The sequence below is a fragment of the Micrasema longulum genome, unplaced genomic scaffold (assembly GCF_059751315.1).
Source record: "Micrasema longulum isolate JH-2025_06_02 unplaced genomic scaffold, ASM5975131v1 h1tg000835l, whole genome shotgun sequence".
In the NCBI taxonomy this organism is placed as follows: Eukaryota; Metazoa; Arthropoda; class Insecta; order Trichoptera; family Brachycentridae; genus Micrasema; species Micrasema longulum.
In genome coordinates, this window is record NW_028278027.1 from 91,936 (window position 1) to 110,460 (window position 18,525).

General features: G+C 32.7%; 1 protein-coding gene across 1 annotated transcript in view; it reads right to left on the reverse strand.

Moving 5' to 3' along the window:
* The window catches only part of axo (axotactin), a 72,389-nt gene that overhangs the window by 17,760 nt on the left and 36,104 nt on the right, over positions 1 to 18,525 (reverse strand). Inside the window, 5 exon segments of the mRNA XM_088230976.1 lie at positions 1,088 to 1,303; positions 2,549 to 2,688; positions 4,234 to 4,462; positions 5,096 to 5,278; positions 11,023 to 11,240. Of these exon segments, the coding sequence (XP_088087102.1) occupies positions 1,088 to 1,303; positions 2,549 to 2,688; positions 4,234 to 4,462; positions 5,096 to 5,278; positions 11,023 to 11,167 (913 nt within the window). The 5' untranslated portion in view covers positions 11,168 to 11,240.

An 18,525-nucleotide genomic window follows, 5' to 3' on the forward strand; every position in this document is an offset into this window, starting at 1 on the left:
AAAAGCTTAAGATATATAAAAATATAAATGACTTGATTTATATATAAATTACCTTAAATCGATACTATTACTCAAAGGGTTGGTTAGTTAGTTTACAGGTCTACCTGCATTTTATTTCAGTATTAGATTTTTATTTATTTTTAATAAAAAATAAATAATAATAAAAAGAATAAAAATTTGATCAATTCTGTTATTTTAAACTACAATTTAGTACATGTTGGCTAGTTGGCAGTCTAGAGCAGTGGTTCCTAATTTTATAAGTATCCTGACAGTAAAAACGTGAATTGAAAATGGTATTTATAAGACCCATGAACCTTATCGTTTGCATATTGTAATGTTCGACTTGAAAAGAAAGACTATATTTTGAATTGAAAATCTTTTCTGGACGTATTTAACATGCATTTTTCAAAGGTGAAGCTATTTACCAATAAAAGTGCCGGTGCGGCGTAAAAATGCAAGGCGGTAAAATTATCGCGGTATTTTACGAGAATTTTACTAGATTTTGGTAAAATACTGTATTTTTCGGTATTTTACGGTATTTTTCGATATTTTACGGTAATTTTCGGTAAATCTCGACAACCACTCAGTGGATATGAATCTGGTTTTCATTGTAACGTGCACATGTAACGTGTATTAAAACAAAGCCACTCGTATAAGTTATATATTCGAAAAATAAAAATTAGTACATCATATTAGTTTTTTACCAAAAATTACCGTAAAATACCGTAAATTACGGTATTTTACCGCCCCTTTTGATAAAATTACGTAATTTTACATCCATAGTGCGGCGTTGTGGCGTCGATTGTCTATTTTCTACAATAATACGCCATAACTTTCGGAACCCCAGGATTCCGCAGAACACATTTTAGGAACCTCTGGTCTAGAGTCTAGATCACCATTATGTATTTCAATGTTTGCAAATACGCGTATAAAAATATTTAAACACAGACAGATTTTTGAAAAATTTTTATATCATAATCTGAACCAAATTATAATTCATTCAAGGTGTAAAAAAATAGGTTGAAAGCGCTTTAGATTTGTAAATGATTCCAGATTATATATTTTTAATAAATATAATTTTCCATACCTCCTACCAATACAACAGAGGTAAGGTTAGTAGAGATGCCATAGTTTGTATCATGGTTCAACCCCTTCAAGTAAACTTCTTCCTGTTGTTGGTCTACTTTGGCTATGAGTCTTGCGCCGTGAACATCAATTCTCACTACAACATTGTGCCATTCATCTCTATTCAAACCTTGACCGACTGTCACAGAAGTTAGGTGCTTCCCGAAAACATGGACGACTGAAAATATATATTCATTACACACTCAAATTAATATTTTGAAGTTTTGTTAGAGACCTTGCCGTGTAGGTGAAATATCCCGTCAGATGAATCTCATCCATGTCAATAAAGGTTTCGGCTATTTAACTACATAAAAATCAACAGCTCGCTGCCCTAGTTCTTGTATGTTCAATAGACCATTTTAAGCAAAATTGAGTCATAAATGCCAATATGTTAATTATCTTCTTACGCGTCCATGTAGCTAGAGAAGTATTATTTTTTCCGTTATTAAATAGTATTTTCAGCATTTTTTGAGTGCCAATCTCCACTTACTGATGACACTTATTTGACTCTAAAAACAAAAAAAATGTCTCTTGTAAAATTTACAAAATGGTCTATTGAACATGTAAGATCTAGGGCAGTGAGATGGAAGAAATTTGGATGCTCAAACATCGGCATAATGGTGAATGTTACTGGTTTATCAAACAGACTTAGTTCTGCAGCCTACGCTGTTAAAAAGATTCGACATCTTAGGTACTGATGTAGAAACAGCTAGGTTAGTCTTTTTTAGTTACAAAGAGACATCCAATTATACTTGTTTTTTTGTTCACAGCATTTGTTATTAATTAATATTTTACCAGTCTTATTTATTCTGGGTAAAGGTTCCTGGACGTCATTATTTGTAACTGAGGAACAAGATAACATAATAACTTGGTAATTCTGAGTTTTAACGCGAAAGCAGCGAATATTGAGAGCAATTTGCATAAGAAAGTTCAGTGGCTTTTTTATTTTTTTGTAGAAAAATATTTAAAAATATTTTTTTTGTATCGAATTATCAGCGCTATGATTTTTTTAAGTTTTGTGATTTTGAAATTACTCCGCCTGTGACGTCTCAAGTTCTCTTCGGTGAGTTGCCCTGATTGGAGCATTGGCTTCCTGGTAACCGGAAATGATCATACCACTCTGTCATTGGTTGATTTCGGAGAACTAGTGACGTCGTTCAAAGTAGTTTTTTTTTTCAAAATCATTTTTGTTAATTTTTCCATACATTTTCGAAAAACTGCGAAGTACAATTGAATGCTCTAATTTTTTATATCCAATTTCCCGTTGCCCTCAACTTCCTCGTTGTTGGGGCAACTAAATATATAGTGGAAATATAAACAGAATTGTCTGCATTTATTCATTGTCTTCTTGTTTATTGGCCATTGTTTAGTGTGAATATCAATATTGCGATTTACTTTGACTTAAATGTATTGTTTGCAATACCTTTCAGTTGTCCTTTTTCTACTATAACGTAGAGAGCATAAGGTTGCATTTTAATTCCTGCAGGATTCTTCACATTGTGATAAACTAACAGGCCATGGGGAAGGCGAGTTCGGAATCTAAACGAAATCTCTCGGCATAATCTGTAATAATATTTAACAAATTTATTTATTTACTTCATTAATATAATACAATTAAGACATAGTTGTTAGTTAAGGTTTAAATATTTAATTCACATATCCATGCATAGTATTATTTTCTAATTTGAAAATTTATTTATCAACCCTTACGGATTATTTACATTTATTTTACGAAAATAATAAATACATTTTTTATTCAAAATAATATTTTTTACATCTTTTGAAAAGTTTGTCTGAGTCTTTTGTTTAGTTTTGTCCGGTAGTTTGTTGTATAATTTCAGTCCCTGGTTTATTAGTCTCGAATGTCCTTGTCTTGTTTTAGAAAGTTGTATATATTTTTCTGATATTCTCGTATTATGTCCATGTTTACTACAATTTTTTACAAGTTTATTTTTTTGTCTACAATTACATTAGTGGCTAATTTATGGATACATTTTAATGATTCTAGTTGAAAGAGTTAAGTTATATTTAATTGCTTAGTTTGTTTAAAAAGTTCTCTAGTTGCTGTTAGATAGGGACTACGTACTAACTTTGATATTTTATTTTGTTGTCTTTGTAGTCTGTTTATGTCATTTTGATATCCTGTTCTCCATACTAGTTGCATATAACATATTTTAGTTTTTACATAGGCTTCATACATTAGAATTTTTTCCGTTTTTGGAACAAAATTTTTGATTTTTAAAAAAAGACTCGATAATGTCGCCACTTTGCTAATTAAATTGCTGATATGAATTTTCCATGTCAATTGTCTATCTATTGTTAGTCCTAAATATTTAACAGGTTCAATTTCAGTTAGTCGTTCATCATTTATGTGAGCATCTATTTTAGGTCATTTTTTTCTAGATTCAAAATGGAAATATTACATTTTTTTTCATTAAGTGAAAGTAAGTTTGTGTTTTTTCATTTAGTCAACATAGTCAGGTCTTCGTTTATATCATTGTTTGTAAATACGTCTATTTGATTTTTATAGAATAGTCCAATGTTTTTTTTATGCTGTTCCTCTCCCAAAAAATAGGAATTTTCTTGTGCTGTGAGAGGGACGAACACTGAATTATTATTAATATTAATATGATAAGAGTTATTATAATAATGATAAATTTATTAACACATTTGATTTGTTCTTTAAATATTATCGTGTTGTTGTTCTAAAGTGTTCCTTTAATTTTATTTTTAACTTTGGTATATCTTAATGTCTTAGTTTTGTACACACGGCAATAATAACCCATTAAAAAACATTATGCGTCTGAAGGGCCGTGAAAATCTAAGAATGTTGATACAAAATAAGTACTGCAAATTGACAAAATAGCTATGCCAAAAAATATTTGGTAGTGGAAAAATTAATCGTTGGATGAAAAATCATTTCGAAATGTTCATCAATATTTTCTTCTCCTTTCGACTTGATGACTATACTTTTCAGGACAATATTTAGAAAAAAAACAAAAGTTCATTTTAGGATTTTTCAGGAAATTTATTAGCAAACCGATTATCGCTGTCGTTTTTTATACACCTGATTATTTCTGTCACCGAATATCTAACGTAGATAATTACCTGAGTTGAAACGTTTGAATAATTTCACCGTCCAACTGAATAAATGTGTTGTCCTTTGCAAACATGAATGTTTTCTGACGCCCAGTTTCTGCAAAGGTGAGTTCTTTCCCCCTCTCGTGTCTCGGGATGGGCGCGGGGGTGGGGGCCGGTGGGGTGAGGGTAGGTAGCATGGTAGTAGTGCTTGTGGTTGTGGGCGATGATGATGATGTTAAAAATGGTGGTAGGGTATCTAAAAATAAAAATGACAAATTTATTTATTTATTTGACACTTTATATACATATACAATAAATATACATATAAGGGCGGGCATATTGCCTTAAGGCAATTTCTTCCTACCTACTCAAACCGTTCAGTTAGAGAAAATTATAAATACATGGACATATTGAATCTTACAATTTTATACAAAAATTAAAAGCAAAGATTAACAAAAAAAAAAAAAAAAGTACACTATACTATGAAGAGAGGAGAGGGGGTGGGAAGGAAAGAAGAAGGATAAAGGAACAATTTAAATATTTAGATAGTGACATTTCAATCTTGACTTAAATGTAAATAAAGAAGGGGCGTCTCTAACATTAGTGGGTAGATTATTCCACAATCGAGTGGCTACTACTGTGATCTTTCACAATAATTTGCTCTAATTTTCTTGCCTCCAAGAGGAGGCAAGAAAATTAGAGCGATGACTGGGTATTAAAAGGGTTCTCTCGTTACTAGAATGAAGAGATAGTCTGTGTTGTGAAAGAGGTTGGATGAGCTCTCTCAGATAAACAGGCAAATCGTAATTTTTCATTAAAGGTTTTTAACTCTATTACTTCACAAATATTATTGATGAAATTTCTTTAATATCACAAAAATTTTACTCACACGAATCTCCAATGCAGTGATGGAGACATTCCTGCTGAGAGTTAAACCTGTTGGCTGCGTTACCTCCGCACCCTCCCCACACGAACATACTGCAGTTCCCTGGACCCCCGATCGTGCCATGGTAGTGCCATTTGTGGACAAAACTCCGGCAGGGACCTACTTCTGGTTGTCCCGTGCATAGTTCTGAAATATATTTATATATTTTAAAGGAATAACCAGCTAAGCTTCTATTTTAAAGGCTTTTGTCAGCAGGTAAAAAATAGACGATATGGAATAAATTTATGAAAATTACACCACAATACTCTGACCAATCGAGAAAAAATATTTCTTGGATTTTTTTCTGGCAACTAGCGGGAATCGAATCGGCGACGCCAGTTTCATAGTTGGCTGTCTGACCAACTGCGCCACGGCGACGGAGAATAGCCTCATTTATGCAGAGAAGTATAACATTTTTTGCGATTTAAAAGAGCTACGATTTTCCGTTGTAAGACGAATTGATTCGGTGTAGTATCTACTCTATTTTTCCATCATGTCATTTCCGATTAAGATTCTAAAGTATCCATTAAATTACATAATATAGTTACTGAACTGAAAAAATACAAGTTATGCACCTACTGTAGGTAGCCATTTAAGCGTTAATGATGATATAATAATTATTAAGTTAGAAACACACTGATGCGACAATCACAAAATGGTAGCTTATAGGGGCCGAGTCGATTATCCAAACCTATAAATAAGGCCATATCGTTAAATGCAAATAACCTATATATATTAGTTAATGAATTAATACCTATCCAAAATACGAAATACACGAAAATTCTTTAAGACATTCATTATTTTTTTACCATATTCAAATATGACAATTTATTTTTTACGTCATTAGATAAAAGACTGGGAGAAAAAAGAAAGGACGACTCAAAAGTGAATGATTGAATATAGGGTGAAAGCTCTTGTAATCAGACACCCGAGGGATAGTTGAATTTGAAAGAATGTTTAATAATCTTAAAATATTTTTTTTCTTACTGTTTTTTTTAAAGGCAAATTTCAATTAATAATTTTTAAATCCATTAATTGGTTGTAGAAATATATTGCAATAGTTTTAAATTTTAAATATTTTAATTTAAAAGGACAATTTCCCAGTAGTCAGGCATCTAGTTCCTAATTCCAGCTACAACAGCTCCGGTAGTCAGCCACATTTCATTCACTGAGTTTTCCATTAGGAACTTGAATATTGTAGGTAAATTAAATTAGTTTTGTACTTCAACAAAAACATATTTATTGAAAAGTGAAAGAAGAAAATAGAAATGATATTTTTAGAGAATACGAAGAATAATTATCACAAATAAATACACCCTTTTTATCTCCGGCACGTTCAACGTGATCCACCACAAATCATACACTAGAGCCATTCTTCTAGAACAGTGCTTTCAAAGTGGTTCTTACGGACCTCCAGGGGTCCTTGGGTTCATTCAGGGGGTCCGTGGAAAATTGACATTGATTTGGGGGTCCCTGAACGATTCAGGGGGTCTGCTCAAGGTTTTATACAGGGTGTTATTTAAACCCTGTCACATCCAAAACCACGATGACCAGTATAAGCAAGAAGACATATTGGCACATTAAAATAAATTTTTAGAACTAATAAAATTTAAAAAAATATATAAAAAAAAAACAAATGGTTGCTAACTTCTGCAGGGAAGAAACGAGGAGGGGGAGAGGGGAGTCTGACACACCGTTAACCGCGCGGCCGCGCTCCCTCGCTTCTCCCCTGCAGAAGTAAGCAACCGTTTGTTATTTTTAATATATTATTTTTACAAATTATCTTCGTTCTAAATATATTTTTAAAATATGCTAATATGTCTTCTTGCCCATATCGATCATCGTGGTTTCAGATGTGACAGGGTTAAGAAAACACCCTGTATATAAAAATAATATGACACATTTTTAATAATATGAAAGTTATAATAAATAACAATTAATAAATTATTAGCGATTTTTACGTCGTAAGTAAAATATAAATATAGACAGGTGCATAAAATACAAGTAATAACAGGCATCGCAGTGAGTCAGGCTTATTTATACAGGGTTATCTAGGAATGCAATAGAGCCGATACCTGCACCAACTAGTCTATAATAAATATTATCAATCTCAGAGCACAAATACAATTGAATACATACTAATACAGGAGAAATCTATTGAATTATCTGCAAATGAGGAGCTGAAACCAATGTTTAAACAAGGATACGACAACTTTTGGTAACAAAACAGATCCCAATTTTATATCCAGCATTATGGGTTATTGTACAGAAGCTGTTGATTGCTTTTCCATCTTCATATTTGGTAGAACGTGGATTAAGTGGCGTTATGAGCCTCATCACAAAAAAGAAACTGACTAGAAATTAGTGCTCGTGGGGATTTACGGTTACTACTCACGAACATAAAGCCGGACATAAATACTCTCCTAACATCCTATCAGGTTTATCCAAGTATTTTTTTTTTGTTTTTTAAAACAATAGTTATAATTTCAATAAATATTTCTTTGACAAAATGTTTTATTTATATTTTATTTTCACGTCACCATTTGCTATTCAAGACATCAACGTTAAATTTGTATTTTTTCTATTATGCATTTATGTAGTTTTTCACCCAGGGTTCGTGGGTCAAAACAGTTTGGGAACCACTGTTCGAGAAAGACATAAAAACTAAATATGAAGGTTTGTCAACAACAGGTCATAAATAATATGTAGATATACATACGAGTATATATATTTATATTTTAATAAAATTTTATGGTGGATATTTTAAAATGAAAATTTGATAGTAAAACACAAGAAATCGTTGTTTGTCTTATCGATATAAAGATCATATGAACTCTGAAATGTTTAAACTCGTTTTGTTCGGACCAACTCTCAACCAAATCTATATCTACCTACCCGTCCATTCCATTTCCTAGCGCACTACATGTAACAATAATTTTATATGTGAGTCCCGGCAACAACATTAAAAATGGCAGGACCAATCTAACATCGACCTAGTGAAGTGCTTAACAGATCATTAATCAAGCATAGACAGCCTGCTCCATACATACAAGCTGGGTCAGCGTCTCACGACCGCCAGCTTCAGCAGCCAGGTTCCAGCACACGTCACGCCTCACCATCAGCAGGTTAGTGGAGTTGCGCAACTTTCCTTCCCCGACAATATAGTACACTTACTAAATTTTCCTCCTCCTGGGACGAGGTATTCTCCACACCTCATCCACTCCTCAACACATAGAATAAATATATGGCTATCCTATGTTTTTTTGTGAATCTATTATAAAGAGGAATCTCACATTGTTCTTATTAGACAAAAAATATAATCTACATAATATACCTCAGAAGGTAACTGGTGTTTTTTGTTTATCTAAATTTGGTGCAACAGAGAGGGAAAACATTTTTGAGAACGGATTATGGAAGTTTAGGCATTCCCTTGGGAAAAAGCCTTGGCTTATGATCTGTCATTGGTTGGTTCAAGTGGCCACTTTACACCAAAAATCCACATTTCCTCAACTCTTCTTGTTAAGTAAATAACAGCATCTATCGATACTATTCCTGGCTGATTACCTTTCGTTCCCATTCTTCCTTTGACCCATCTTTGTGGTACCTACCTAACATCAAGATAGAAGATATTCAAAATTAGAAGATTTGGATTTAGAACAAAAACAAAACAACATTTTTGACTTGACATAAAATAGGATAAAAAAGTGGTTGGAATCGTCGCGCGTCGTGGAAAACATTGTTATATTTTATAGTTCATTTTGTCATCCAGTACCAGAAATTGAAGAACATTCAGATCATATTAAAGGTAGGTATCCATCCCATGTTCCTATCCTTTCTCAAATATTTCCCATTCACAAAACTGAATGAAATTCGTTTGTCATTTACAGTCCGCCTTTTTGTTAACACTTCTATCTGTTGACTTTTGTGAAGTAAAAGAGCTGAAACCTTTATTGATACGGGTGGGATTAATCTGGTAGAAATATGGTTGACAGGTCATAAGCCCTGTAAATGCTTAGACTTCCATATTCCCTTTTCAAAAACGTTTTCTCTCTTTGTTACAATAAATTTAGATTTCAATATCTTCCTACGGAGTGAAATCCAGCATGTCTACAAACATTTGAACATACTAAAAAGATAGACTGCTGCCCTAAAAGCCAACATCAGGCGCGTCATTGATGAAATTCATCCACTTTATTGCGACACGGTCATCCAAAATTGGACCTCCAGAATTCAAGAGATTAAACGAAACTGAGATGGACATTTGGCTGACATATTTTAAAAACATAAAATAGTTAAACATGCTTTAGAATAAAAATAAAAGCATGTTAACTTCAATTACCTAATTTATTTTATAACATCTCGAAGATCGAGCGTTACTATTGAAAAACCCTAAGTACTTGGCCATCCATAGTGGCGAGTGTTTCGCGACGCGGCGCGGGCGCGGGCGCGCGCTTACTATGGACACTACACTTTATTTATGCTTTATTAAGTTAGTTCATAACATCTTAAGAACAAATATAAACTTTAAATAATCTTACATTTTTTTATCAAAATTTCTAAATAACATACTTCTTCAAATTAATTTGAAATATTTAAATTTTTTCTATTTCCTTTATTTCTTCAGGTAGCTCATTGTGCAGCTTCAATCCCTTGTACAATGAGTTTTGAGATTCTGTTTTTCTCTTCATTGGTAATCTTATCTTTTTTTTTACCTCTTGTTTCATATGTATGACATTGTTGGTTAAATTAATTAATAAATTTTATTTTTATATAAAATAAATAGAACAAAGTTGTTCTATTTATTTTATTATAATGAATAACCACAAAGTTAGTGCTTCAAATATAAACTTAAATTTGAATTTTTAATTTGAATTTAAAATTTTATTTTTGTTTTTTTTATTCATCCCCTTAATTATTTTATGTATAAAAATTGCCACATTATATAAAAAAAAATGTTTTACTGTGAGCAAGCCAATTTTTTTGTGCATTCTTTCTACATTAGAATAGATATTTCTTTTGTGTATAATCCTCTATAACTTGTTATCATATGTTTGAGTTCACCGTGCTGCAAATGCTCGCCATTATAGCCATGCACTATATATGAGCGTATTTGCCTTAATGGAGCAAATGATCGCGATACGCTGCTATTGTGCATTTACATTCACATAATACAAGGCTAGCACAACGCGAAAGCTTGTCAGTACCGAGGTTTGTAAACAAGTATGGCCAAAGAACACTTCTTTAAACAATTACCACAATTTTTAATAAGATTCCTAAGATGATTTTAAAAGAAAATGTTGACAAAGATTTAAAAAAAAAATTAATTAAATGGTTAATGTGTAACAGCATTATATTGATTATCATTTAATGTCATCTATTTTAATTTTTAAAAATAAATTTTGTGTAAAAATTGGGTTTGATTTTAGTTCTTAATAATGTTTATATTACTTTTTAAATTTATATAATTTCTCTAACACTTCTCTTTGTAAAGGAAAAATAAGAAACCTGCTGACAAGCCGGTTTCGCGGCTTAGTGGGTTTCATTATTTTTCCTTTTATATTTTTCTGTACATGTTTTTACCTTCTTTAAAAAAAAAAATCTAATCTAATACCCGTATGCAGAGACAAAACTTAAGGTGAGGAAAGTGCATTCTAATTTCAAATGCAGAGAATAACCCGAAGGTGAAGACAATAGAATGAGGAAAGTACATTCTAATTTCAAATGCAAAGAATAATTCGAAGGTGAAGACAATAGAATGTACTCTCCTCACCTCAAGGTTTGTCTCTGCATACGGGTATAAGTGTCCTATTTCATATGCAAATTAGATAAGGGTAAGAAGAAGAAGACTAGTGACTAGAGTTAAGTATTCATCACAATAATGAATGAGTTACCTCTTTCTTCTGGCTGTGTATCCAACGGTAAGCTTGGCAAGGCGTGTACGTAACTAAGAAGAGTGAGGGTTATAAGTGCTACAATGGTGTTGTGTGTAATTTGTCTAGAATCCTTGGGGTTGCCATTGCTCTTCATTATCTCCATACAGCAACCGTTTGAAGGTGTTCCGATGGTCCCGCCAAAGACTGCCTAACGGCCGCATGAAGAAACTCCCTCTCTGGAAGAAAATAAACAAACATATTTAATATTTAGTGGTGTGAGAGATGCTGGTGTAAAAGCAATACGTCTGCCATAATTTGTTTACCCAAATGACTAGCACGATTTATTTCCCAATAGTTTATCACTAGCTAAAATTATTGTAATAAAATTAGTCTTACTAAACAGGAGTATATCTTAAAAACCTTCTTCAAAAAGCATTTAACGAGAGGTTATCAAATTTTCTGTTAAGATTCTAAGAAATTGATCCCGTATTTTCTTATTATTCCAAAAAAACAAACAAACAAACCACCACGCCGTTTCTCCGTAAGGGTAGGCAGAGAGGATATAGCGCCACAACACTCTATCTTTGCATACATATCTGGCTTCCTCTGCATTCATACATCTTCTGATGCACGCGCGCCGATTATTCCGACTTTTGACATGTCCATCTTTAAGCATTTGTTGCATTTGGTCATGCCATGCCTTTCTCGGTCATCCTCTATTTCTGCATCCATCTACATTCGCATTGTAAATATTCTTAGCCGTTCTGTCGCTGTCCATTCGTTCTACATGTCCAAACCAGCGCAGAGCTCCTTTCTTGATTTTGTCGGTAATGCTTGTCTCAGCCTTACATAATGTACGGATCTCAACATTTGTGCATCTATCTTACATAATTTTACCACACATTCGCCTGAGAGATCGCATTTCGACAGCATTTTATCCCTGTTTTTTCAAGTCCATACTTCGCTCCCAAACATCAGGGATGGGACCAGGACTCCGTTGTGAACTGCCAATTTTGCCTCTTGTGACAGACATTTATTTGCCCAGGTCGATTTAAGTGTACCGTTTACTCTGTTCCCGGCACTCACCTTCAATATCTTTCTCAGTTATTCCATCTCTAGTGAACATACTTCCCAGATACACAAATTCCTCTACCTGTTTTAGTATATCTCCATTCACAGTGATTTCATATTTAGTCATACTTTCATTTCTTTCAAAAACCATCACATTCGATTTATCGACATTCATCAGCAAATCGCTTCTCTTGCATAGACAAGAATATGCAATACACGGAGCGACCGCTGGAAACATCTATAATTATTTTATACTCACCGGAGGTGGGTTTGATTAAACCCATTGTAAATTATCGATTGTATGAAAAGTATTTTTGATACCTTATTTTCTTAAACTAAATCACGAAAAATTGTACGCAAAACATTACTAAACGTCTTTTCATGATTCAGAGCATATTGCGATGAATAATATTTTTTTTTTTGTATATTTGTGTCCTTTATGATTTACCCAAATATTTGATTTTGTGGGCCAATTTCAGCGAGTTGTAAATAACTCAATATTAGAAAATGGGAATCAAGTTGGGGTAGAATGGAATTCAAACCACGGACCTTTGAGCTGTGAGTCTAATACCCGTATGCAGAGACAAAACTTAAGGTGAGGAAAGTACATTCTAATTTCAAATGCAGAGAATAACCCGAAGTGAAAGACAATATAATGCACTCTCCTCACTTTAAGGTTTGTCTCTGCATACGGGTATAAGACACTACGTCGCGTTGGGGAAACGAGGTTCTATCTGACAAAATATGTTTTTTACATTGAACTTTTATTATATTTATATTTAGACATCGGTTCGATGTGCATCAAAATTTTAAAGAAAAACAAAATCAGTCCTATATGATTACTAAGTTTATTAAGACAAAATTAATAAAAAATATAAGATAAAATAATGTCTTCATTTCAAACTTTCATGTCTCAAAAAATATGAATCCAGATATAACCTTGTTTCCCCAACCCGACGACTAGTCAAGGGATCACAACCCGATTCAAATAATATTATGAAACCCACAAAAATGCCTAAAAGGCGATATTTAAAACTGGGTTTAATTTGACCCAGCACCGCCATCTTGTTTATCAGTTATATGTACATGTTTTTTGAGCCAGCGGGTTTTAAGAGTTAAGCGGAGGCGATTCACATAGTGCTGTATGCTTCCCGAGAGCCTTAACCAGAGACAGTTTCTGCTTGGGAGTAAGAAGCGCAACGTACTCCCAATAATTTCAGATATAATGCATCTAAGAGGATAACAAAAAATCTTTTTTTTCACCTTATCTCATACAATAATATCAAGTACTCGCACGTAGCCCGCCCGCAACATTCCTACCGCACCGACCCGACCGTACTAACATCACCAGAAGTTTCGTTTATGTATGGAAAATACAGTTGTATGGTAAACTTTGTCATATCCGAAACTACGATGATCGGTATGATCACGAATTTACGAAAAAAAAGATTTAGAAGCGTTTTAAAATTAATAAATAAATAAATTAAATAACCGAATGTTTCGAACTCATTCCGAATGAATGAGTTTCACAGGTCGCAGTGACTTCAGAAGCTTGCATAGCACTGACTCCCACCACTAAGAATGAGAAGGAGGTACCTAAGAAACTTCGGTATACAAATATATTTGATTTTGTTCGAATAGTTAAAAGACCCAATTTGCACAAAAAGTGACCGCTAATCAAATTAAGCAATCGAAGGACATCCGATATTAAAAACGAATCACAAAATACATCCAAATACAAATAAACAAATAGAAAAAGTCATTTTATGAGCAAGGTTTCTTAGAAATAATGACATAAAAACGTACTATTACTTTTTGTTTTTTATTATTAACTTAATATACATTTCAATTTCAATTAGACAGTTTTTTGCAGAAACCTGTCTGACGGAAAATTTGTAAATAATCACGGGAAACACAAAATTAATTCATTATTCGTTTGAATTAATAAACGGGTCAACAGGTTATCATTTATCGCACGTTTTAAAAAGGAGCATCATTTATCATAGGTAATAATAAAATAGTTTGTAGTTCATAAGAAAATATTATTTTTATATCGAAAATAAATAATGTGTAATGTAAACGATCTGAAATACTGTGGAATAAATAAATAAAATGATTTGTTTTAAACACTCTAAAAAATTAATATAATAAACAACAATATTTTAAGTTTGTCAAAAATTTTGTAGACAAGGACTGGATTCAACTCCCTGGGGAGTTGTTAACATTAATATAATACAACAGAGATGAATAACATTTAAAAAAAGCTAATAAAGAAGTCTAGGCATCTACAGGGCTTATGACCTGTCTAATATTGTTGATAAATCCACCTGGTCCATGAAGAAGTACAGACATTGAAAAAGTAAAATTTTCAGGCGTTGCCTAGTATGTAGGTGAAATAATTCAATTAGATGAATCTCACCCGCATAAATAAAGGTTTCAGCTCTTTAACTTCACGAACATCAACAGATGAACGAATTGAAGGAATATAGATGTTTAAATATGGGCAGAATGTTACACAGTGTGTAAAGTGGCCACTTAAATCAGCCAATGACATATCATAAGCCCTGTAATTGCCTAGACTTCTACATTACCTTTTTCAAAATGTTCATCATCTCTGTTGTAATATGTTAAAGTAATAAACGGTAAAAAAAACATTGCCTTTAAGCAAAACAACGTAGGATCGCCATTTCGCGCTAGCGCAAGCGTCTATTCTTTTCGTTATCCCATGACTCTTTGTGTGAAACTATTAGCAACTTTCTTGACGGTGTTCGATGAACAAAACGTTAATTCGACATATTGAAATGCGAGTTCAATATCGCAACTAAGTTAACTACTGTATATTTTATTTATTTTCTTGCCTTCTCTTACCCAAGCCACTGCATATTGGCAAGATGTGTAGGGGGGAGTAGAGGATAACACCGTACAGGGCCGATTTTGTACATCAGTTTTTAATTAGAAAAAAGGAAGTTACATTGTTAGTATCTGTCATGCTGGTTCGTTTAGTGTAGTCTCGCATCCTCGCAACGTATTACATCAGTCAGTGGATTTAATGTGATTTCACACTAGCTGTTACAACATTTTAACTGCAGAAAATAAGCCGTAATTACATATCTTTACGAAATTAGTATAATATAAATAAGTATAATATAACATTATTGACGATGTAACACTTAATTGTGTAAGTTTTTATAACTACGGGACTTTGAACGTCAATATACATTTTTGGTTAATTCCGTACACTGTACGGTATTGACCGCCATAACTATTTGTATTGCATTAAGCGGACGTCACTTGATCTCATTGTTCTATTTATCAAAGTTTACTTCAGAACTGCCAATGCGAAGAAAAAACATGAACAGAACGGAACTTATCGTAATAAGTAATGTGTGTAATATGCAAAGAAATTGGTAATAACAAAAATTATGGAACAGGTGTGTCACCCAGAAAGTGGGCTGATGTTTTATGCAATAGTGAGACTTCTGCGAATAATTATTTTTGTGAATTTCGCGAGAATGAATGTTCCGGTATAAAAAAACCATAATAAAGGTTTGATTAATAAAATCGTTTCATCATTTGTAAATTACCTTTAATCGTGCTTTTTTGGGTCTTAAAAGAATGTAAGCAATAAAACAAACGATGTACGGAATTGCACGCAAGTGTCAGATAATTCAGTAATTCCTACTTTTTCAAATTATTTTTTTTTAGGGTTCCACGGTAGTCGCATATAAATACGCTTTGGTCAGATATAATTTAACGAAATTAAGGGTAAATTGGTGTATAAAAGTTAGTCTTGTACCAAATAGATTCCAATAAAATAGCGTTCAAGGTTAGGTGTACGGCATTACCCTCCGCTCCCTTATTAGTTTTGTAATAAGCATTTTACAATGCTTTGATTTATTGTTCATGTTCCAATAATATCATCCCATATACGAAAACATGATTTGCAGTAACTGCAGATGTGCCATCATGTTGTAATTTTTAGAAGAATTTAAGTATCACTACATTTAGTGTGTATGCAATATGAACTTGGCTGTCTGCCAGGAGCCAGGATACTACATTTTACAACTCAATGCCTTTATTGCTCCCTGCCAATTAGGAACAATTTAACTGTGCGCGTGATTCACGCCATTTTTCGTCATACTAGCAGTAGGTAGGTGAAATAATTATCATTCGTCTAATTTTACAAGAAAATTGTTTGACTAAGACGAAATCCCACATATGTACTACATCTATAGAAGAAGAATGCATATGTTAAGATATGGTATACATTTTTACATTTGGCGTCTAAAACGAGCTCATTGAATTTTTTGATTTTCAAGATATTAATGCCATTTTTTTCTCCTGAATGAGTTCGAGAGAATGAAATATTCAAAATGGACATAATGTAGTTGCCTGTCTTATAAAATTGTAAGAAATAAATATGGGGTCTGTAAATATGGTAAAAAAACAGTCAAAAAATCGTTTTCGTCAGTTCAAGAAAGGAGTAAAAAAAAAAAAGTACATAAAGGTACGTTTTTGTTCGTTTTTCTGTGATCGTATGTAAGAATATCGAAAATCTTTTAAAATAAATATCTGAATATATTGTCCAGCAAATAAGGTTTTATTTTCCTTTTAACTTTCCCGTAAAATGCGTTATTTGTCAATGAGCCCATTTTTGTCGTGTACCCTTCATTTACATTTATTTAGTACAGAGAAACAGCCTATAGTGACACACCAGGGGGGCAATTACAAAGGCTATCTTCATCGGTACATACCGAGACGGTTGATCAAATTCAACCAATAAATGACGCCGAAAATTTTCTCCGCGTTCCTTACTTAATTAAAAGTTATCTTCATCGAAGGCATTCATATTTTAAATAGGCTTCTGTGATAAAAAGTGACCACTTTAAAGCGATTATAAACTCCAATATATCCTAATTCAAGCAAAAAAATACGAACTTAAAAATTATTATTGAATGACTGTTGACAATAACCAAGACGGTATGCTTAACTTTCGTCCGTATTTAACAACCGAGGTATTTATTACAAAGCCGGGATTTTTGACATCTCGATAAGCTAGTAAAAAAGGTGAAAAAAATATAATAACAAAATTTGTTTTTATGGTGATAATATTTTTACGGCTAGATGCTCTTATTTATCTAACATGTGGCGTTTTTCTAGTAACGTATTTAAAAAAAAGAAAAACCTTTTTTAAATTTATGTATGAAATCATTTCTTCACAATACCCACATTGACTTTGAAAATACAATTAATTATTCTAAAACCATTTAATATACTTTTATCGGTATTCGTAGTACGTGATATTTTCCTATTGCCTTTGAATATTAAATTTTTCCGATTTAAAATCTCTCATTTTTTGCATATGTAGTCATTACACAGCACCGTAACGCGAGGAAGTTTTTGGCATAGAAGGGTTAAACGAGAACACATTTTCACAGATGATTCCTATTGAGGAATAATAATTTTAGCGTTTAATTTATAGCTTGCTATTTATTGTACTTAATTGGCGTTCTGTGTTGCAATTATCCACCTAAAAGGCTGCCATAACTATTAATTATCCATGGCCTGTAAACATTTTTCACATAATATTATATTCTAGATGAAGTACGCCCCTGTACATGCAAAATATTATGTAAGAGGTACAAAAGCAGAGCCGACAAAATTTTTGATTGACGTGCTGAGCGAAGAATTATTTTGAAGTTGTTAGCCGTGTTTACCGCGGCCTACGCCGCCATTATGATGCATGTTTGGAAGACTCACATGATTTAATAACCTTCAAAAAACCATACTATCCTTTAACTAAAAATATTATTGATTTGATAATGAAATTATAAGAATTAATACCAATTTTACAAGATAATATGGACATTTAGAAAATAAACAATGATAATTTTCAATGGCTTTTCAAAACCTACCTAAATAGCCTTTTAAAGGCATTCATGGTTTGAAATGGACCCAAAAATATTTTAACTGTGTCTAAATCTTGTATATATATGTTAGTAAGAAAGGCACAAATAAACTATGCACAGCAGGCAATTGACGTTGGGTCACACCACATAGACAATGTCAACTCCTTTAAATATTTAGGTACTGAAATGACTTATGATAACAATTATGGTACAGAGATTAAAGCACGGCTATTGGCAGTAAACATATGTTTTTATGGCTTATTTAAACATCTGGGATCCAAATTGCTCACAAAAAAAACAAAGACCATTATTTACAAAACTCTCCTCAGATCGGTCATTGCATATGGTGCCAAATTCTGGGTTATGACCAAAAGAGATAAAAACATGGTATTAGTATTTGAAAGAAAAATATTAAGGAAGATATTTAGTGCTGTCAGCCAAAATGAAGTGTGGAGGAGACGGTTTGATCATGAACTAGAGGCACTATATGGTGAACCCAATATTGCACAATTCATAAAAATAAGAAGATTACAGTGGTTGG